The 22,400-nt window shown below is 39.7% G+C and overlaps 1 protein-coding gene across 1 annotated transcript in view; it reads left to right on the forward strand.

Annotated features, from left to right (window-relative positions):
* The window catches only part of PHACTR1 (phosphatase and actin regulator 1), a 312,791-nt gene that overhangs the window by 180,801 nt on the left and 109,590 nt on the right, over positions 1-22,400 (forward strand). The window contains exon 5 of the mRNA XM_017808609.1: positions 6,067-6,231. Within this exon, the coding sequence (XP_017664098.1) occupies positions 6,067-6,231 (165 nt within the window). The remainder of the gene's footprint in view (positions 1-6,066; positions 6,232-22,400) is intronic.

Consider the following 22,400-nt stretch of genomic DNA (forward strand, 5'->3'; position numbering starts at 1 on the left):
TTCTTCTGCTTTCTTAAAAGCATAAACTGTGCATCTTCTCTCTGTTTGTCATTTAGGAAGGTTAAAATATCCCTTCTTTTCAAGCTGAAGTTTTTTGCTAGAGCAACTCCTGGTACTTGTGGAACTGTCTTCCTGTAGCCCCAAAAATACTGTGATACTGCTTTTGCTGGCCCTGTTTTTCTCTTGGTTGATTTTTGGATGTGTGTTACACTTGTAGTGACTTCTCTGAGTCCTGTTTTGGAGCTGCTCAGTCTCCAGATAGTGTGTGTGTGTGTGTGTGTGTGTTTGTGGTGACCACGACAGACCTGTGGGTTCTGCTCCAGTGTCTAGATGCACAATGGTGATGAGCTTCAGTACTGTTTACTTGATTTAGCCTTGAATCTATATGTAGTAAATGTTTAAGAGATGGAAAATCTTATGAGTAATAAGAGCAATAAGTGATACACAAAACAGTTGATATCAACAAAATCTAACACTCCTTATTTTCTATAATTACAGGATTTATAGGAAGAGATTATGTAGCTATTGTTGACATAACCTGATGAAGTGTTTTTGTTGCAAGTAAAAATCTTTCGTATTACCTTATAGCACAGAAAATAGTGTTTTGAGAGATTTCATATCAATAAAGATGTGTTTAGAGTGATGCATGGAGTGCAGTATAGTTTGCAGAGGTTAAAAAAATGGCTTTCAGATTGCAATCAGCATGAATAATTAATGTTTTACGTCAAAATGTGGATAAGTCGAAAGCAGGGTCCTAAAGGGATTGGACTTCCTAAGCTATTCTTTGCACTTCTATTCCAACAAGAGAAATAAATAGACTGAGACAGAGAGATCTCAGCTGAGAGAAGAGCTGTGCCACAGTGTGATACTTGTTCTGAAACAGGGAAGTATAAAGGGTGAGAGACTTGGTTTATGGATACCATGCGAAGTGCTACACACCTGGGGAGCAGGAATAATTGGCAGGGGCTTGGAAAATATGAGTGCTGATTAGCATGCAAAGAAAAGCTACCGACAGCCTCTTCATGGCTCATAAACCCACTAAGCCAACCCAGTGCCACTGCAAATGCATACATCCAGTGGGAGCTGTTGTCAACCAATGAGGTAATCATCCTCGTTTGGCAAGACTGCATTTGGATTGCTGCGTGCCATGCCTTGTCTTTCATTGGAAAACAGACCTCTGAGAAGTAAGGAAAAGTTTAAATGTGCAATTCAAATAGTAAAGGCAGGGCTAATGAAAATTAATTCCAGGTACAAAGGGAAATTAAAGGGAAATAACTGAACAGAAGATAATAGAAGAGCAGAGGATAAACCATTTTCCTGAAAGAAAAAAAGGTGTTCTTTTAATTGAAAGTGTTCACGTTCAGGTAAAGAGTAGACATAACTGCTCAGCAATTAGTTGTTCAGGTTTCTTGTCATTTCGAAAAGACACATAATGCATCTGCATGTTGTGTTGTACAAAGCTGCTAGAATAAGGTCCATGTAGTCTGAAATGAAGGGTATTTGGGATGCAGAGTTCAAAAGAAACCTTGCAACAGGAGTTTGTTGGAAACTAGTCTGCAGAATGGTTAGATGTTGATTGGCAATAAGGAGTATTCTGTTAGATTTGTTTTATTTATATAAAGTTTTTGTCATTAAATAAAATGGCATTAAATTAACAATTAACTATTAAATTAAATAGTTAATTGTGTCTTTAGGGCCAAGATAATTTTCAGCCTGTTACTATAGATTTGTGCAAATATAACAGAAAGCACAAAGCAGCCACTGGTGCTTCCTAGGAAGGATTAAAATCTAACTTTGTGAAGTAAACTGCCTATTAAGATAATCTTGTGTCTGATTAAGAATAATAAGTGTTAAGGAAAGGTCTGAGAGAGAACTTAGTGTGATTACCAGTGAGGAAGGTAATACGGAAGATCACAGGTGGGATGGGTGGGCTTCAGCCTTCAGCAATGAAATTGCTCTGTGTACCCAAATGCAGTAAGAGTGGGTTTTTTTCTAAAATGGGAATTGGATATACTATATATCAGCAACATTAATAGATGAAATGATTCCCAGTGGTGGAAATGAGAAAACTGGCTGTCGTTCTCCAGGGAAACTTAGTAAGTTATGTTGTCTTTGGGATGGCCTGCTATGCTTTTTAAATATAAAAAGTAGGTGACCCCAATGCCTCTTACTGGACATCTGAAAGATGTGGGAAAATCATAAGAACATATAGAACAGGCCCAAGATGGCCTGGTCTCTTTTGCTTTATAGTGTGTTTCAAACATGTTTCTGAAATTTCTTTTATATTACTTGGATGCTTTTGCATTTGATTTGTGGTGGTTTTTTTCATTAAAACCCCAAGTCTTGCTTAAGCCCTATATGAAGTCTGTGTGAACTTCAAGAGTATTAAGAACTAGAGCAACAATCTTGAGAGCTGTCTCACAGCCAAACAACCTGTGAAAAACTCTCAGGTTTAGTTTCCCCATTGTTAGTCCAGAATGACAGCTTGGACAGAAGAAAGTGGGAGGGGGAGTGCATCACCCCCTTGCCTTAAGTTCAGGTCCCAGTATTTCTCTGTGTCTCATCAAGATCTCTAAGATCCTGGAAAAAAATCAGAACAAGTTCCCAATAGCACCAAGTATCAGCAGCAACTGTGACCCATAAGCATCACGTGGCCTCAAGATGAGATCTCAGCAGTGTGACTACAGGCACTAATGCACATGGCAGTTCCTTCTCCCAGTTCAGCAGACTAATCAGGCTGGGCCTGCTTTCCTCTTTGAAGGCAAAAAAAAAAAAAGGCTTGGGTTACTTTCCATTCCTGCAAGTACCAGCTTTTTTGGGAACAGCAAAGGTGTGAAATCAGCCTACGGAGCCTGCTGTCAGCAGTGGGTGTCGCAGCCCACAGCCAGTCAATAGTCATTAGGAGCCAAAAAGGCAGAGAAACCCAGCCAACTCAAGCAAAAGATGCAGCAGCAAAGAAGAGCACAGAAATCTGGCATTTACTTCTTGCATCATGGTCTGCTTTTATTCTTGCTGTATTAAAACTGTCATGGCTTTATGCTAATGTGGTTTATTCCTAGCCAGTGATTATTATGCTTTGAATTAGCAGTGCTCTTAAGAGTATTTCTCATGAAAAAAAATTATGTCCTTCTGAGAAATGCGAACAAGAGGGGAAAAGAGCTCTTACTTGCGTTAGCTTGGATCTGTCTGTGTGTGCTTGGAGAGGATGAAGGAGAAGGGCCACGTTCATGACTGATAGCAAGTACTGCAGGACTTTGAGGGCACGGATTTGTGTGAGAGACAATACTGAAATTCAGAGAAGAGCAGTGAAAACATGGAAATGGTTTTGACACTGCATTTGGTTTTCGATGAACCCACCCTTTGGGTAAATTCTTTTTGACTCCAGTGTTAGTTTTACCTGACTGTGAATCCATACTCATTTACAGTGAGTGGGAAAAGCTTCCCTGGGGGTAGTGAGAGCTCAGCTGGTGCGGGACAGAGGGGGTTGTATATTGGAAAAGGAGATAATCCGTAAGGGATGTCAGTTCTCCAGGGAATGGCCTCAGCAGTACTAGTTAGGACCAGCTATCAAAGAGGAGTTGTTGCAGCTCTGAGATTTAGTAACTAAGGCACGTGGGTAGCACAAATCTTGGCTCAGTGATGGGGAAGAGGTGAGAGGGTGAGCAACGAGGAATTTCAATATGTTTCAGCTGTGGGTTTATTAGCAGGAAGCCTAATTGAGCAGCAGTAGTGCAGTTTGCTCAATGGGCCGCTTCCTGTATCCCCCAACTAAGGCAGCAAAGACGATACCAGCTATTACTTTTGTCAGCATCTCTGAAAAATCACAGCAGTGGAACACAGCGGGATCTTACGTGCTTTAACTAGAGGCATCTTAAAACTGGAGGAGGGGGAAAAGACGTGGTTCCTTTGGGTCTACACATAGAGGGCAGTGGTCTGTACCCCATGCTGGTCTTCAAAACCCAAAGGTTCTAGTGAAATCAGAAAGCATAAGAAAATTTATGATTTCCTCTTCTTTTTACTCTCATGGCTTGTTCAGCATAACCAGGCAATTCCCAACCTTAATGCAGCATGTCCCAGCCCCTGTACAGGACACAGCCTTGTAATGGGTTCTTTGGATAAGAAGGTATTTCTCCAGGCAGTCTGGCACAAAGAGCTGGAACAGAATTAAATGCTTTGGCCGGATTATCTTTTATTCCCTCTGCTTTAAATTGGAAAAAGATGTTCTCAGAAATGTCTGTCTTCCTCTCCATTATCCCAAAGAATAGCAGTTTTTAACTGTTTCCACTGAAACAGCTGGGCTCTTTCCATCTTGCTGGCTAGCTTTTTTTAATCTGGAAAGTTACAGGCAGCTGTATCTAGCATGATATTTTACAGGGAAAAGGATTGTGTTGTCAATGTTCAAAACAAACAAAAGAGCAATAACAAAATAACCAACCTTCTTACAAAAACCTGAGGGACTCGAATAGTATTTCAGTTGGAGTTCTGATAATGAAACCTCCTTTTGTTAGAAATGCATCTTTGACTGTTCCCATGAAAACCAACCTAAATTTGGCTCACTTAAAGTCTCAGAAAAATTTCCATTGAGATACATAAGAATTTTCCAGCCAAAATCTCTGATGATTCTGTCAGTGTGGAGTGGGTGTGCTCACCTCTTGAAAGCAGTGTTCTTGCTAATGTTCCTGAGCCCATACTCATGGCTGAGATTAATACTTAATATACTAGAGCCAAATAGAAACACTGGGCTGCTCTCTTCAGTGTGGGAGAGGTGACAATCTGTGTCCTGTCTTTATGAATCTGTGTGTACAAACCAATAAAATCAGTTTTACTGGAAGTGTTGCATTACAACACAAGCCTGGGAAATGGTATCCCTTAAAAAAATCCAAAAACCAAATGCTAATAACTACTTTAAAAATCAAAAAAAACCAGCAACAACCCATACACAAAACCGCCTCCTGTATGCTGACTGAACTACACAGATGCTTTTTTTAGGGGGAGAGCATGCATCCTTCAGCTCAGGGCTGGGAGAACTTATTGCATCCCTGACAGCTGTGGCACAGAGAGACTATTGATAGCTTCCCCCTGTTGGTGTTTTCTCTGTGGTCCTGGCTTATGTCTCTCTGTGCCTCTAATCACAGGGATGTTATCTCCCGAAACTATCAGCATAAATTTTTCATTGCAAATGTGAGAGGAGAAAGGAGGTTGTAGCCAGGTGGGGATTGGTCTCTTCTCCCAGTTAACAAGTGACAGGACCAGAGGAAATGGCCTCAAGTGGCACCAGGGGAACTTTAGATTGGATATTAGGACAAACATCTTCGTGAAAAGGGTTGTAAAGCATTGGAACAGGCTGCCAGGGAAGTGGTGGAGTCACCATCTCTGGAGGGATTTAAAAGGTGTCTAGATGTGGCATGTGAGTGGACTTGGCAGTACTGGGTTAACGGTTGGACTCAACGATCTTAGAGGTCTTTTTCATCCTAAACAATTCTATGATTCTGTGAGTTTTTAGCACCCTTTCTCTCACTAGGAAGTTCCTAATGCAACCCCTTTTATAACCCAAGCTAATTTCAATGGACACAGTAATGATACCAAAGGGTCTTTACTTATCAGGGTCCTTGCTCATGATAAATATTAGTTGACAGAAATGGCTCTTTCCATTGCAAAAAAAAAAAAACCAACCAAACAAACAACCTTGTAATTTTTTTTTAAGCAGTATTGCATCCTTTGTTTGAGCTTTCTCTTCCTCAGTGTCTGTCACACTTCCCCAGGAATGGCTGATGGATGAACTGCCAGCTGTCTAGAGCAATGTAGAACAATTTGTTAAAGATTTGTAATAATCCATATTCCTGTTGAATCTAATAGTTAATACTGTTCTTTGTAGTAGATTAGGGATTCCACTGAAAGAAAAGAAAATGTTAAAATAATAAGGACTATGATTTTTTCCCTTTGTTACTGTCCTCTGTGACTATGGAAAACTTTAGCCATCTGTGTGGTTCTCTGATAATTTATTAAAGCAATTATTTAATTTTTCCCCTTTCATTTTCTTTTCTCTTTGTCTTGCTGAAACTACAGCTGAGGAAGTGGAAAGACTGGCTGCAATGCGTTCAGATTCTCTAGTACCTGGGACTCACACACCTCCGATCAGAAGAAGAAGCAAATTTGCCACTCTCGGGAGACTTTTTAAGCCATGGAAATGGAGGAAGAAGAAGAGCGAAAAATTTAAGCACACTTCAGCAGGTAATAGTTGCGTTGGGGTCGGTTTGTTAATCTGGAGCTTCTTGCTCTACAAGACTAAAAATGTGTAATACAGTCTAAATTTATATATTTTTAAACTGTTGAAACTTGGCTTGGAGAGATTTATCAGATTATAAGAGAATTTTAACTTTGTTACAAACTATTTCTTTAAAAAAACCCTGAACAACACCTTGAGTGCACTACAATTAAAGCAGCAGCTCACCAAAGCTGTATATTCAGGTTCTGCTACTAGAGCTAGAGCATAACTCATAAGAAATCTTGTTACACTGATTTAGCCGATCATGAATAAAGAAAATAGCAGTATGAAAAGATAATGCTAGTGGTCAATTTAGCCACATTCAAACTCCTGTGGGTGCTAATAGAGGAGCGAGAAAAATACATGACAAAGAAGTTGACACTGTGTTGAGATACTTGCGTAACCAGAAATTATTTGTTCCATTGGGCAGGAAAGATATGTCACTTGTTTTCTGAGAAAAAGAAATCTCAGTTCCTGCCAGACCCTTCCTTTTGCCATCAGTTTATAGCACTCCTTGTGCAAGACCCTTTTTAATAATAAAAAAATATAGAAAACTGCACAAATGTGGTTTTATACTGTAAATTGATCTAAGCAAGAATCCCAGATCTGGGCACTGGTGCACATTGTGGAAGCTTTGTAATCTATTTGGAAGGTTTCTTTTCTTCGTTCTTGCACAATGACCAATAATTACTACATGTGGTTTTGCAAGTCTTGAGCCTGGATCGTCTGTGAGAAAACATGATTTTTTTTCCTGATTTCTTATTGTTCTCACTAGGACTAGAAAGAAAGCAGTAAGTATCTTGCTCCTTCAAGTGCCAGATGAAGCTTGAGTTACAGCCCAATTGCTTTGTGCCTGTGTATTGCACAGTGGAAGCTTTCAGGCAGGACTTGGCAGTACGTTCTGGCACCCCAAAGCCTGTACTCCTGAAAATGGGTCATAACTGGGCGAGAAGTCTCATTGAACTAAGTGCGAATTCTTGCGTGAGGTTAAATGCAGAATAAGAGTTTTTAAGGTTTATATCCGAAGGTGTTCTTTACTGTGTACTGTTTAGGCTGCTTTCTGATTCATCAGCCAAAAACTCATGAACTGTAGTAGATGACTATATTACTCGTGCGTGATAATTGTATTTTTTGACTTGAGAGCTGAGAAGCTATTGTCACCAAAAATTACATGTTTCTGCAGAACAAAAGGCTTGTCTTTCATGTTCTGTCTCAATCATAACTGTAGTGCAGTGTAGCAGGATTTCCATGAAAACCGCATAGCTCTCAGGGATATGTGGACACTGTGGTGACATTTACTCTGAATCTGGTTTCAGCATGCTGGGTTGGTTAGTTAGTTACAGCTAATAGAATAACCATGGCTGTTCAGGAGGTACTACAGGTTGCCAAAGCCTGCCTACTATTTATTTTTATGGTTTATCCAGCTCCAGGAAGTGAGGCTGAGCTGTGGTTAGACTGATTAGTTTGAAGATGGATTGAATATGCCTATATAGTCTACTGTGGGCATCCCAAGAATTGTTGCGTAGATTTGCCCCATTACCAAAATATTTGGAAAGTACATAGTGATTAAAACCCGAGTTAAAACATGAATTTTCTCTTCTCAGAGGAATAGTAAGCTTTACCAGACACGCCAGCGTATCTCCTCCCCTAGTAAGATGGACCTCAGTGTTTGAAAAACTAATTTAAAAGCTGGATCTGCAGGAACATTTGTCAGTTGCAGTACTGGATTTGATCTTAGTTGAATCCAAAACCTTTCTTTTTTTTATTAGGAAAATTTCCATTTCTAGGAAGTTAACAGTATCCTGCAGCTGCTCTGCAAAATTGGTATTCCTGTCAGCTCCCCTGCTACTAACTGCAGCAAAATCGACAAGGATGTGAAATTTGCTGAGCACCCTGCAGAAGGCAGGGGTAGAGATTGACTTCTGGACTGTGCGAGAGCTGGGACCCCACAGTTTCTGTCATCCCCAACCCTGGGGAACAGGAATCCACCAGCATCCCCCCAGCAATTAAGCAGCATTGGTTGAAACTTGGATGTGTCATACAAAAGATTTTACACACACAAAACTAACATTTTTCTGTCAGCATTTCCATGACCTCTTGTCTAATTCCTCTGATATCACTGAGAAAATATATTTAATCTTTATAATAAATCAAAGGACAAGCTTGTGAGATGGCATAATGAGAGCCAGCATGAAACTTCATAATACAGGCTTATTTTCTTCTAGTGCACTGATAAATGTGACACTTGGAAAAAAAAATATTCCTATTAGTGTCCTACAGGCATGCACCCAAGCTTTACCACCTGCGTAGAACATCAGTAATTATCAAAAAATAATACTAATACAAATATTTTATTAGGCTCTTATTTGCTGCAACAATAGAGTTGATAATTTTTAATGCTGAAAGTGGTAAGGGACAAAACACACGGCCTTATCTGACAACTTCCTTTGAAATTAATGGGAGTTTTTCTCTGGGAGAGAACAGGAAGAAAGAGAGAGACAGGCTGATATTTAAGGTTGAAAGGTTGCCTTTTTCTTGGTATTTCCAAATGCTAACATTTTGTATCTATATCTTTATCAGACTAAAAGCTCTGATTATTTATTCAGAAATGAATGTTTTAAAATATAATTCAGCGGTCAATTGGCAAAAAAACCCCTTTAAGTTAATAGGAAAAGTTATTTTCTGACACTTGGTCATTGCATAAAGTGAGACAGAAAATACAAAATTTGATTGATTGAGGACCTTAATGTTATGCTTATTATATATAATTCCTTTCAACACATCAATACTCCAAGTGTGATGTTTGAGTATAATAAGTCCCTCATCCTCCATCTTCATTATTGTACTGTCACTGACACTCAGAAGGTTAAAAGGATGCGTGTGTTTCATAGCATTTATATGTTTATAGGTTACGTTGGTTTTGATATCCCTGTAGTGACTATGCAGAAGGGTCCAAAGTCTGACATTGCCTTGGTGCTAACTTAGTCGTGAAGTTAAAAGTCACAGGTTTTGATGCAGACATCTGATGTTTTTGCCTTGCAGTTGGTCTGTCTGTGAGCATCATCATTAGGTATTTTGTAGAGCAGCCAGAGCAGGTAGAAAAGATTGCACTGTGGGGTGGTCTGTTGTTGCAGATGGTGAGCAGCAGATGAGCCTACATCTGGGGTTTGATCTGAGCGACCTCTTCTGCTGGAAGGTGGTGTGTTAAGGAGGTTGTAAAGGATATGCACTGTGAGTGACAGATGGGCCCAGCTGTGGACAGGCTCAATCTCAGAGCAAACGGGAAGGGAGATTACAGTCTGAGAGGGAAGCCAGCGTACCACAGCAGGAACAGAAACAAGTTAATTCTCACAGTAATTCTACTACTGGACAGAAGTTAAGGTCTCTGCAGCACAGAGTGTTTTTCACTGTCAGAATTGCAAATCATTTTATCACAGAAGGTCCCATTGAAAGTTCTTTGATGGATAAAGAAACTCCTACAGTACAATATAAACGCTTCTGATAGTGAAGTTCTATATACGCAGAGTTAGAAAAAGAAATCAAACTCAACCACAGTTTTACTCATGCTATAGTCAAAAATATGGTCCATGTTTTTTTAACTCACCTGAAATTTCATCTTGCATAGAAAGTGTGGAAACCTTTATTTCCCTGGAGGGCTGAGGCCCCCTTGCCAAACTTCTAAATGGCAAGATTATAGGATGGTTTCTGATAAGGAGCAGTCTCACTTATGTTAGAAGAAGCCAGGAAGAAACAGAGAGAGGGGTTTTTTTTCAAGCACATTTCCATGGCTGGATGCAGCTGGGATGGCTCCAGCAGGCTCCATGAGGTTTTTAAAGCCACACTGGGCTCTCTGGGAACGAGCAAAGCAGATAGCAAGAGAGGAAGCTTACTGTCTCCTCTGCCAGACCTTTGTCATTTTTTCTTTTAATACCTTGATCTTGTTCTGCTCACCTTGTTGTGAACTTGAAAAATATTCCTGGATGTGTTTTGCTGGAGTGCCATAGACATGCTGGTGAAATGTCATTTCCCACCGATGTTTTGGAGAAGGAAGTGCTTCTGAAATAAAAAAGCTTGAGGGAAAATAAATTCCGCACTTACTTGAAATATGATCGTAGGTTTTTTTGTCACTGCTTCTATCAAAAGCCAACTGTTTGCAACTTTTCAGAAAAAATAAAGTATTTCAGCTGCTTGCAGGAGTTTGAATAGAGAAAAATGTCTTGTTTTGTCATTTCCCCTTTCTGGTGACCTTTATTTTAAAGAATTGGTGCATCCGTCTTCCCCCATCCTTGCTCACTGAATTGCAGTACTCTGGCAAAAAGGAGGAGGAAGCATTGTAGCTTGTACTTGAAAAAAACTGGTTGGAATGAGAAAGCAGGAGATGGTGAAAAATAAAGGGATGTGGAGAAAGTTCATCTGTAAGTACGAGAGGCAAGGCATTAATCTATGTTTGGGTAAGGTACATTGGCACCCTGTGTTATGAGCAAAGAAAGACCTGTGTCAGAAGAAAGCTCCACAGCAGCTCTGTTGCCAAGTAAATGGTTGTCTGAGACAATCAGTAATACTAAAGAGAGAAAATGGAATCTTTTGAATTCAACCCTTCCTCCTAGGTACTTTGAAACCTTTCATTTGTGTCGCAGATTGCCCTCCTATAAATACTTACAACTTCTTCCACAAGGCAGCGATCTCAGATCAGTCCTCTGGTGCCACAGCTCCCATCCCCAAAACCTATGGGTGAGCTAGTGAGCCATGTCCTGTTCTGTGACCAAAGAAAGACATGACTCTTACTTCCTAGCATCATGCTTGGGGTGCTTTCCTGAGAACAGGGAAGACCTGTTCCTACCTAATTTAAAGTTTAATTTGCTTAATTGTAGAGGTTGGTGTCCTAGAACCTGTCTCAAGGTGTAGGACTGGGCAGTTGGAAGCAGTGAAGACTGGGGCTGAAGTAGACCCAGGATATCAAAAGAGCCAAAAGACAAACCAGGCATCATCAGTGGGGTTGGGAGACATTGGGTTGGGGGAGTAGGACTATCAGGGCAGATTCGTGGGTTGATCAGCTGCCAAAGGGCCTTAAGACTCTTTTAATAGTTATAAGTACAGTGGATGACAATCTTCTCTTGCTAGCAGTTAGTCTGTTAGACAGGAATGGCTGAGGTCTGTGTGCTGGATCTAAAGATTTAAGCCCAATAATGTAGACAATGCCAAAAAAAAGGAGCATCTGAGTTTTTTCAGTTTGCTTTTCAGGAAGGGTATAATATGCTCTTCCATTTGCTTTCACTCTCATTCAAGCCATTTAAAGATAATCATGTGCCAAAACAAAATCCACTCAGGCAACTTTTAGCTGCCTCACTCCCCTCACTCACTACATTAAAACAGACATTCATTTTGTGTTCAAATGCTATTTTTTTCCACTTGCTAAGTCTTGGTGCTTTGTTTTTTCCAACCAGATTTTTTTTAAAAAATGCTCTATAAAAAATCATATGTCAATGTGTTTATGTAAGTGAAGTTTCCCAGTCAGCAGAGGGATTGCTTAAATTGGAAACACTTACAGGCAAGGACTTTCAATGTTTCTGATGAATAACAAGAAGAAAACAAAATGTGGTAAATCTGTTCAATTAGAAGAACTGCTATTGATAAACCATACCCAGATCATTTTATTCCTACTGCCTATTACTTCTAACTACAACAGGTAAATATTTTGAACTTTTCTTTCCAGAATATTCCAATCAGGAGAAATTCAATTATGTGTTGTCAGGGCTTCTCTTAAACCTTCTGCTTTGCCAGTGACTGCCTCTTGTGTTTTCTCATGTAAAACTCTCAGGCAAAACTCTCAGGCTATTAAACTAGTCATGCTATTTTGGAAAGACTTCTGCCTGGGAAAACAAAGGAGAAGCGCTGCCTGCAAACATGCCTGCCCTCACCTCTGCCTGTACTTCTGAGGAGATAGTCTATGGGTTGAGAGATTTTGGTTGGTTTTTCCAAGTACCAGGTTATTGAAATCTATCTGCAAAAGTCCTATTTTCAGTGAGAAAAGGGTGGTTTTGTTTGGATTGTTGGCTAACAAGGATAACCATGTTTTAAAGCATTTTATGGTCCCGTTCTGTTCTTCTGAATTTTATTTAATATCTACTGTGATTCCATGTGAAAGGTATTAATATTTCAGTTATAATTCTTCTTATACTTTCGGGCCAGACTGTCTCTAGGTTTAAGTATGGAGAACAGAACTGATTATGGGGTTTCTTCCTTATTCTGATGACTTGGAAATGTAATTCTGAATCAGCTTTGAGAAAGAGAGTGGAGTCTCCCTTGCAGGCTGGCTGGGTCTGAAGTTACCCTGAAGCCTGAAAGACCCCAAAGTCCTTCACATTCTCTTTCATGACAAAACCTGTTAATACTTCTGTGTTAAAACCCCAATGACCCTTTTGATGTGAGACAGTGAGCAGGTGATACAGACACTGGTCCCAGCCAGGTATTTTTGCTGTGCTGAAGCAGCTCACAGAACATTAACACGTTGCCGAAAATCACTAATCATTTCCAAGATTTTGGGAGAACAGAGAAAAATGGCACTGGTGTAAAACTTAGTCCAAACTTGCAAAAAGGAGCTTTGGTTTTGTTAAAAACCAGCAGTACAACCACTTTTCAGAGTTAGTAAGTTTGTTCACTGTTTTCTGATTTTTTTGCAAGAAGTGCAAAATATCATTCACTGAAGAAAAATGCCATTTTGCAGGAACTTGGGCTGTTCACAAAAGCACATTAAATGAAGCAAATATTTTTATCTGAAGGAAATTTCAAAAAATAAGCTTATTGTATTTCAGTGTTTTCTAGATGAATCTTAGAAGAGCTTTTATTCAAATCTAGATTTCTCTTTGAAATTTGAACTAGATATTATTAAGTATAGTTAAAAATTTTAATTTCAAATATAAAATGGCCTGATAGACAACAGAACATTTGTATTTTAGGCCTGCTGAAATATTACACTGCTTGTGTTCAAGGACTGAATGAAAATTAAAACCCATTTTCAGGTTGGGTTTTTTTTGCGTTGGTCCAAAACTGCACACTGGATGTATTCTGAATTTTGGAAGTGAAAAAAAATATCCTAGGAGTGCACATAACTTTTCTTTGCATGCACTGACATTTTCTTAATGTCTTCTGAGAAACTGGCCAGAAAAATGTACCACAATTCATACAAAACTGTAGGCAACGGTTTTGCCGTTCTGTAGAGGGAGCAAAACTAACCTGTCTGTCTGCTTACTGCTGTAGAACCAAAGATACACAGAGATTCTTAGTCAGTGGTTATTTTCAGCTTTACAACTGGATAAACAGCCCAAAGCTTAGGGTAGCAGAAGGCACTTCCTAGCAAGGGAAAGTGGTGGCAAAGAAAAATGTTTTCGTCTTTATAGCTGGAATCATAAATTATCAGTGTTTTGAGATTTGTCATTTTAAGGAGATGAAAAGAATTCAAATGCATTCGGAAGTTGCAGATCTGATTTGTACAAAGAAGGCAATGAAAGCAGTTGTCTATTTTTATACTTAAATTGCCAACTGGAAGCTCCTAGTTCAAAAATGGGGGGTATAATCACTCTTCTGGGAGCATGTATTCTACTGCAGAGCAGTATTGTTGTGTCTTCCTGAGATCTGCTGCAGAACATTTCCAATGTTTAAGAGAGCTTTGCTTAGCTGGACTGAAAAATGCCTTTGGGGATTGTTCCAGCCCTGTGCCAGCTGTAATGGAACGTGTGAAACGAGGCCTTTAAATGTGTCCCTTCTTACAGGAAAGGGATGTTTAATGAGGCTGTTTGGTTTTTATGCTAATTACATTTCCAGCTGCTGTGTGAAGATTATATGAGGCCACCCAAACTGTAATGCTGCAACATAATTCTAACAATGCATTCATGTTAAAATAATATAATAATACAGTTAATCTGTTAGAAAATGTAAAAATTTTGATGATTGAAAACAGATGCTGTTAATAGCATGAGCTTCTGCATGGTATATGGATTAGAGAACGATGTTCATTGGAGATGTTTTAAGAACTGTTTTAGCAACAGATCAGCAATAATGAAATATCTGGTTGTGACGAGGGAGAACAAGTGTGTTTGGAAAAAGCTCATTCTTGTGTAAAAAGTTGTATAGCCTCAGCTGCTATTGCTGTGACTCATGAAGATAGTGTCTTCCTCAGACTGGGTCCTTACAGGTTATTTTAGGATGCTTTCGTTTAACAACAAAATGCATTGAAGCTGACTTATTTTTAGATTGCATGTGAAGGATGGAAATCAGTTAGTATTTCTCAGACTGTGTGCTTTTGTTCTTCCGATTTTCACTGCCCTTTTCAAAGGCACAGGAGAAAACAGCAGCGTTTCACAGTGACATGAAGCCATGAGGCAACTGATCTGTGATGAGAACAAAGACTGAGTGATAGTGGGCAGCTGTAGCACCAGGTTATACTAGTGGCACAAAAAAGCTGCAGGTCCTTTCTGTTAGGATGTCGGCTGGTCCCAGCATCCTGCTTTTAAGCAATTCATAGAACTGTAGGATCGTTTATGTTAGAAAAGACATTTAATATCATCAAGTGTAACCATACCTTGGGTCATTTTGGTTATTCCACCAAAGCAACAGCCATTGAATAGAGACATACAAATTTGTCATCTGTCAGTAGTATCTGTGGTGCACATGCAAGTCTTGAGACCCAGTGTAGTCCACTGGTGGCACCAGAGAGACCCGGGGCTTCAGCTGGGGAAATTGCTCAGTTACTCCACTGGTTTCCCTGCACTTTGATCAGAGGTCAGGGTGGTCCTCTCCCTCTGAGAAAAATGGAGAGGAAAACCTCCTTTTAGATGCTGCTGCCACCAAATAGTTGCTGAAAGAGAAATTTGTTAGATGTCTTCATTCAGAAGTGCTTTTGAGGAAGTTTTATTCCTGGAATACTATTTTGCTCTCAGTGTTTCCCACAGGGGGGAAGTGAAGCAGGAATCCCCAAGGCAAGCATGAAGGTACCTCAGATGAATCCTGCTGTGGCCTCTGACCCATGTTGTGATTGGGAAATGGATTGTTACAGTAATGTGAGCATGCAGCCCAATGAGTCTAATCCGATGGGATTTTTTATTCACAGTAGCTGCCCTTTATTTCCATGTCCATGAATTGCATTTAAAAGGCACATACAGCTAGATGTATAGGGTATTGGCAACTGAGATAAGAATTTCAGCTCCGTGGGGATCTGAAACATGGATGGCAGTCACCCAGGCAAAACCATTAGCTTCATGAGCTCTTTCCAGGGATGCTGGGGTATGTTGAGGAATAGTAAATAGTTGCTAGAAAGAGAAACTGAATTGCCCTGTGTACAGAGACGTAATAGGAAAAAAACAGGTTATGAATTGGAAATCAAAGATAGCTTGACAAAGAACAGTTTCTTAGAAATCTTGGTCTAAGTCTTGTTTATTCTAGGGCTAGTTTATACATTATAACTTGAATTATTTCAACCTTAAATATGAAGCAGATTAGTTATGATATCATAAACCCTTGAGTGGATGTTTATGAAGTTCATAAACTCATTCATTTTATTTTAACTCATTAAGGTAAACTCAGCTCTGAATTAAAGTGCCCACACAAGTGTTTAATGTGACATTGGTGATCCTTCTTGAATTACTTAATTTAGATGGCTTTTCCTGAGCACCCATGTAAGTAGATATGGGAGCTACTGTGCAGGAAAAGGTAGATCAGATAAGTGCCTGAGCTGCCACAAGAGGTGGGTTCTAGAGGCTCTGTTTGGTGAAAGCTGCACTTGGCTACTTAGACTGCCTGAGGAACTGGGTGGAAGGAAGTCCAAGGTGGTAATTAGAGCATTTATTGAAGAGAGAAAGCTGTTGTGCTCTCTTCCAGATTCTGGTGCTAACCCATCCCAGTCTTGTTGCAAAAAACACCTATAGATTATTGGACTCCTAAGTATTTCAGGACCTAATTGCAATTTCACCAGGCCTTTTGGTCTGTCCATGTGTGGGGTTTCTTCAGAACTGCAGCTCACCAAGTCAAGTATTTCAGAGAGAATCTCGGATTTCAGTAATAAAGAAGATTATTAAAACATAGAAGAAAGTCTTGAAAAACAAAAGCATGGGGAAAAATACACATCCTTGTTAAAAGTTAAACTCACGAGTGGAAGAAACTTATGGATTTTCTGAATATTCATAGTGTGCTTTATTGATACACTTTCAGATGAATGTTTCAGTTCTGTGGTATGGTCTGTATAAAGAAGTAGTTAAAAATAAAACTTATTTTCATTTCTGTTTGTTTGTAAAAGCTGAAGACATAATACTATCTGTTGTTGACTGCATCTGAGTTGCTTATTATCTACAGGATATCCCATGCTTTTAGGTAAAAGTAGTGGTGGAATAGATTCATGATGCTGACCATCACTCTCTATTTCTTTTTTCTTGCTGGAGTAGCAGGTGTATGTTTCTAGGTTGAAAAATGCAGTATCTTGGTGTCTTATTTTGCAGGTGAATATGTCCATGTAGATTTTTGAAGGATAGAGCTTAGTTCCTCTTAAAAAGATTTTAATTTGGTAATTAACACTATTGGGCTTTTATATCCTCAGAGTTCTATATGCACCTCTCCAAGTTAATCAGGCAATCGCAAACAATTCTGTTTATCAAAACAGGCAGTAAAAGCCATCCTTTTTCTATGGTGAATTATACTTTTTCAACTTAACCAACAGCCCATTTTTAAAAGAAAAGTTATTGGGGAATTTGTTTGCCACCAGCTACCACTTGAACCTGAAAACACCAACTGCTCACCTCCCTCTGTTTTGCAGGGAGCTCGTGATCTCCATGTGCTCTTCATTTATTCCTTAGTTAAAAGTAGCATGGGGCCAACAGCTGTACTCTGAGGAAGGTCCAAAGAATGTCCAGGCATGTTTCTGCCTGAAGGCAATGACATACATTTGTGCTGAAAATGGTTGACAATGAATTTGATTTTCTTCCTGCTGTAGGTGATGAGCTCTCCCCTTGTCCTCACTGGGCACAGAGTGCCTGGCAGGCAGTTGCTGAATGCCAAAAGCCTTTGCTCATATAGACTGGCCACAAAGGCTACTGCCAGCTGCACAATCTCCCTTCTGAGGTGCTTTGTTCCCAAAAGAAGACCATGGGACTCAGGGGGTGCTCAGCTCTTTGCAGTAATAAACAATAATGTCTAGAGGCCAAGATGTTTCCAAAGTGTGCCCAAACACTCAAAACGCACCCTTGCAGCCTTTTATGGTTAAGTTCTGCCTCAAGACACTTTGAAGCCTATGAATTGTCTATCACTATCATCAAGAATCAGTACTGCATTTACACTTTTCGTGCTGGCACTTCTATTTTCAAAACTGTACATGTACTTTTAATAGACTATATGCTTTATGGACCTGATCAAAAGCCCCATAAAAATGATCATTTGATTCTCTCTGGTTTTTGTGGGCATGGAATCAAGTCCGTATTTAGTTAAAGTAGCATTCCTCCCAATTTCATATCTAATAAGAAAATATGCTACAGGTAGATTAAACATCACTTAAAAAAAGATGTAATTGTCTGTGAGAGAAATATTCAGATGGCATTTGGGCTACAGTTTACATATGCCTGAGTGGTAGCATTTTTTCTCACCAGCTAGTGGCTGTTCTGGTTTTAGACAGGGCAATGAGTTTGGAAGAGTGGCAACACACATGACATCCTTTTACAACCTCAGTGCTAACTGCAGAATGTCTGGAACATGTCTCATCAAATGTACTTCAAGGAGGTAGGGAAGGCAAGGATCAGAACAGGGCAATTCTGAGAACTTGCTTATGGAAATAATTTGGGGTTTTATGATCGGTGGAAAATCTTTGTGTGTCCTCACTCTTCCATTTGCTTTGAAAAGAGCCAGGCTGTGAATGCCACTCTCCAGGTATTTGTGGGGTTTGGATAAGACTCCTTGCAGAGATGGGGCACTTCTCTGCAGACAAACAAATGTAGAAATGTTGTGGGAAGATTATTACAGAAAATTCATGTATATTGATTTATAAATTAAAATAATTAAATCAGTGACAGCTACTCTTAATTAGTAATAGATCTAAACTGACCCTACAGTCGGTCAGGAATCCACTGTTGATCTCCATAACATGGAACTGCTGTTGGCAGCACCAATGCAGGAGCTCTAGCACATGTACTCATCCTTTGTACTAACCAAGTCCATACTCTTATCTTTTATTTAGATGTGATGTTTACGCCCCAGAAAGCTTCCAGTTTGGAATGGCTACCTCTAAATATTGATGTTGACTTTTTGCATCTGAATCTGCAAAGGCATTGTGCTGAAATGAGAGGCCAGTGACGCTGTGGTATTTCTGGCAATAATGTGCAGACAACATTCCTGCAGGCTAAAATGCACTGCAAGAAGCTGACAAAACCAATCAAAATCCCTCTGTTTGTTAGTCTAGCAGATTAGTCCATTTTCTGATTTCACTGCAAGGGTTGTGAGACTGGCTTAACTCAGCTGCCCTCATTTGAGTGACTGCACTTAGATCAAGCCAAGCCTCAGCTGTGTCATTCATAATGTCGCACCTTCTGAATGCAGGCAGCTGAAGCATGAATTGCTGCCCCTGAATTAACAAAATTAATGCTTATTCACATTTTGGTCAGAACATTTTAGTTGGTATGCTTGCATCTGTTAAGAGGGAGTTAGCTGAGTTCCTCTTGCAGAGGGTCGTGAGTGAGCCCCCCACCACTACCTCCCATCAGTCAGAAACAATTAACAGCATCCCATCTGTGATCCCATGTGCTGACACCTGAACATTGGTTTCCAGAGGACCAGACCCCCTGCTGCTGGTGAAGACATAGCTATTTTGCAATTTCTTCTTTGTCTTCTGGCACTGGTTCATTTGCTGAATTGAGCTGGCTCTGAGCTCTTCAGAATAGTCATGACATCTTTCTCCTTGGGTCCTGATCATCAAAATGACCACTGAGAGAAAGAAGTTGTACTTGACCAGGATCCTCAGAACGTATATGTGAAATTATATGCCCTGAGGGAGAGAGTGACTTTTATGTGTGATATCTGTTGTCTTGGCAACATGGTTTCATCCAGGAAATACTATGTATATTTGAGTGCCCTTGTTGCCCCACGCTGCAGTATGAGTTATATTGGTCTGTTTTCTTTCCTTGCATCCTTAGAAGAGAAGACTATAAAACTGAACATTGCAAATACACAGGATAGAAAAGCCGCGGGGGAAGAGAGCTGAGACGCTCCCCTTCTGTGCTAATTGAAAATATGCGAAATCATAGTTCACTGCACAGATAAATGGGAGAAACAGAAGACAGGCTTTGAGGATTGCACTATCTAATAAACCCAGCAGTATCCGCAGAAGAGCAGGGCTTTCTCTTAGCCAGTGCCAGAGCAACCATGGTACCAGTATGCATATTATGAATAAATTGGTGTGCATCCTTGGTCTGAAACTCCCTGTAGGTTAAGATGAACAAAGCAATAGCTATTTCAAGCACATGTGGCAAGGTATGGGCTAAGCAAAGTACTTCTGCTGCTGGTCTAATGATGCCTCTTGTGCTGCAGAGAAGCTGGATAAAAAGAGGACTAATATTCAGGAGCCCTAGATCCATATTATAGTTGATTTGTAGCAAGTAGGGTAGAGTCTCCCTATTCATCTAACATCTGCTAGTTCTGTAAAACCTTTATGTATATATGCTCATGTCCTACTTTTTTCGCCTGGAATCTATACACGTGTTTGAGCTCACTACATTGCTTCCCTACAGCAGATGATGTAGGGCACTTTTTTGTCTTTTAAACTCAGTTGTAAATTCTCATCACCTTCAATGACAACAGGCCTGACCCTATATAAAAATGTACTGAAGGCAGGAGGCTTTTTACTGGATATCTAGGTCACTTTTGTTAGTGAGAAGACCATTTTAAGTAATGCTCTCAAGGAAAGAAGAACAGAAAAAATATCCATGCATTTATTAGAGGAGATAACTGTGAAACAAAATTATGTTGATGAATAACAAACAGGAAATTGTTTACAAAATGCTGATTTCTGGGTCATCATTTGCTTAATTTTTCCTGTTTCGTTTTGCTTGAATAATGTAAATGCATTGGTCCCATTAGTCTCCAGGATATCTTTAGTAATTTTCATTTGCTAGTTGCTCGTGCGAGTGTTTCCCAAAGTCTTTTGAAGTGGGACTACCCCTGTGTAAGAAGAGAGTCTCATGAGCCACCCTCTCATCCTGTTCCTGACTCCTTGGCATCCCCATGATAATTGAACCAACTGCTTATGTGGAAAAGTAATATGAGGAAACCACTGAGGCAATTTGAGTTGTCTCTTAATGAAATGTAACAGCTGGAAATCAGGAGGAGCATGATCACCATGGGACCAATCAGACCTCTGTGGAGAAGCAGCAACTGCTGGGTAAACCACAATCAGTATGTCTGTGATGAGAGCAGTGCTGTACTGAGTAGGTAGGTAATACTATGGTGGAATGCTTAAATCCAACCACCACTTTAATTAAATTTCACTAAGTATTAGGCTAGGAAATATAAATTACGCAGTTGACAAGATTTTAAAAAATTGGAACTAATTCTGAGCTGACGTGAACACACTGACCTGTGCCTTCTTACCATTTGCCTGCGATCATTTTTGTGCCATAGGATATCCTCTCCAGCCAATGGCCCACTGCATTTTACTAAAACCTGAGCTGCTTTCTCTTCTTTCAATACTGTCTTCTTTGAGATTTCTCAGAGTGTACCTCTGGAGAATTTTGTTTCGTTTTTCCATATCATGGGAAAATCCTTAAGTCAGATAGCAGCTTCTTCGATACAATGCAAGCTGAGTCTCCAGTTCTTCCTGCCAGAGGTGTCCCAGACAGATGTTGACAGTATCATATTCACTGCAGGAATTGACAGCAGAAGACAACCTTACCCATGGTAGGAACAGAGCACACACAAGAGATGTGGCATGATTCACTACTTGCATTTCAGCCCTTTTGCATCAGGTAAAATGCCTACAGAAGTCCTGGATCTGCCCAGAGAATAACTCCCACAGTGAAGAAACTGTAAGAGACAACCAGCAGGGCCTCATCCAAAGCTATGCTTGCCTTTGGGTATCTCAAGCAGGCATCTAGGCCAGATCCTTGGCTCACAGTATTTTCTCAGCTTGTCTTCTGTCCTGCAGCCCAGTGGGCAGGCAAGGAGAGGATAAACAAAGCACAAATTGCCTTAAAGTCATGCTAGCCACAGAGCAGTACTAGGCGAAGATTTCACTTCATTTTATTTTGCAGTGTGATCTTTCCCATTTTTTTTTAATTAGTTAGCACCAATGTCACCTGGATAACACAAAGCAGCAAATAACAATTGACTTTTTCTTACATAAGATCAGGTTGTACTTTGCTTTACATCTTTACTTCAAATATCTCGGGTCAAATTCTGCGTGTGGCTATGTCTAGGTATTTCCTATTAAATCCGTGAGGCTGGGTAACACTGGCATTGTAAACAAAAGCATAAATTTTGCCCCAAAGTGCGTTGTTCTTTCAGTCTGTGTCTTTTAATTGTCAAACTGATTCCTAATTTGAAGTGAACCTGTGCTTAGTGCTTGAAGATAAAAAGTAGGTGGCAGACAATATAAATGAGGAACAAAGAATCTAGATGGCAGGAAGAGAAACAAGCATGAATAGATGTGATTATTGTATGCTTACACATACTTGCATGCATTCATTCTTACTTTCCTCTTTCTAGTTTTAAAAACCTAGTCAAAATCCATGAACTGATGATATGTGGCTCATAAATTATATTTTGGCAGCATGTGCTAGCTGTGAATTGATGTCAGCAACTGTTCTATGAGTTTAAGTGTATTAAGAAACATGTAAAGACTTAACTTAGGGAGTGAACCATCCAGAGCTGCTTATTCAAGTGTAATATATAGAGATAGAGATATACAGAGAGAGAAGAACATAAATAAAAGTTACTCTGTAACTCAGTAAGCTGGAACAAGTTGGAGAGGCATAAAATGTTATATGTTCTATTTCTTACTAACCATGTTTTATTTTAATTTGTTGGTTTTGCTATATAATTTAGAAACCATTCCCATGCTTGCCATTTGTAGAACATTTTCAGCCTTGGTTATGTAAACATATGCATATTT

This window comes from Lepidothrix coronata, unplaced genomic scaffold (genome assembly GCF_001604755.1).
Source record: "Lepidothrix coronata isolate B3197 unplaced genomic scaffold, Lepidothrix_coronata-1.0 Scaffold23, whole genome shotgun sequence".
Taxonomy (NCBI): domain Eukaryota; kingdom Metazoa; phylum Chordata; class Aves; order Passeriformes; family Pipridae; genus Lepidothrix; species Lepidothrix coronata.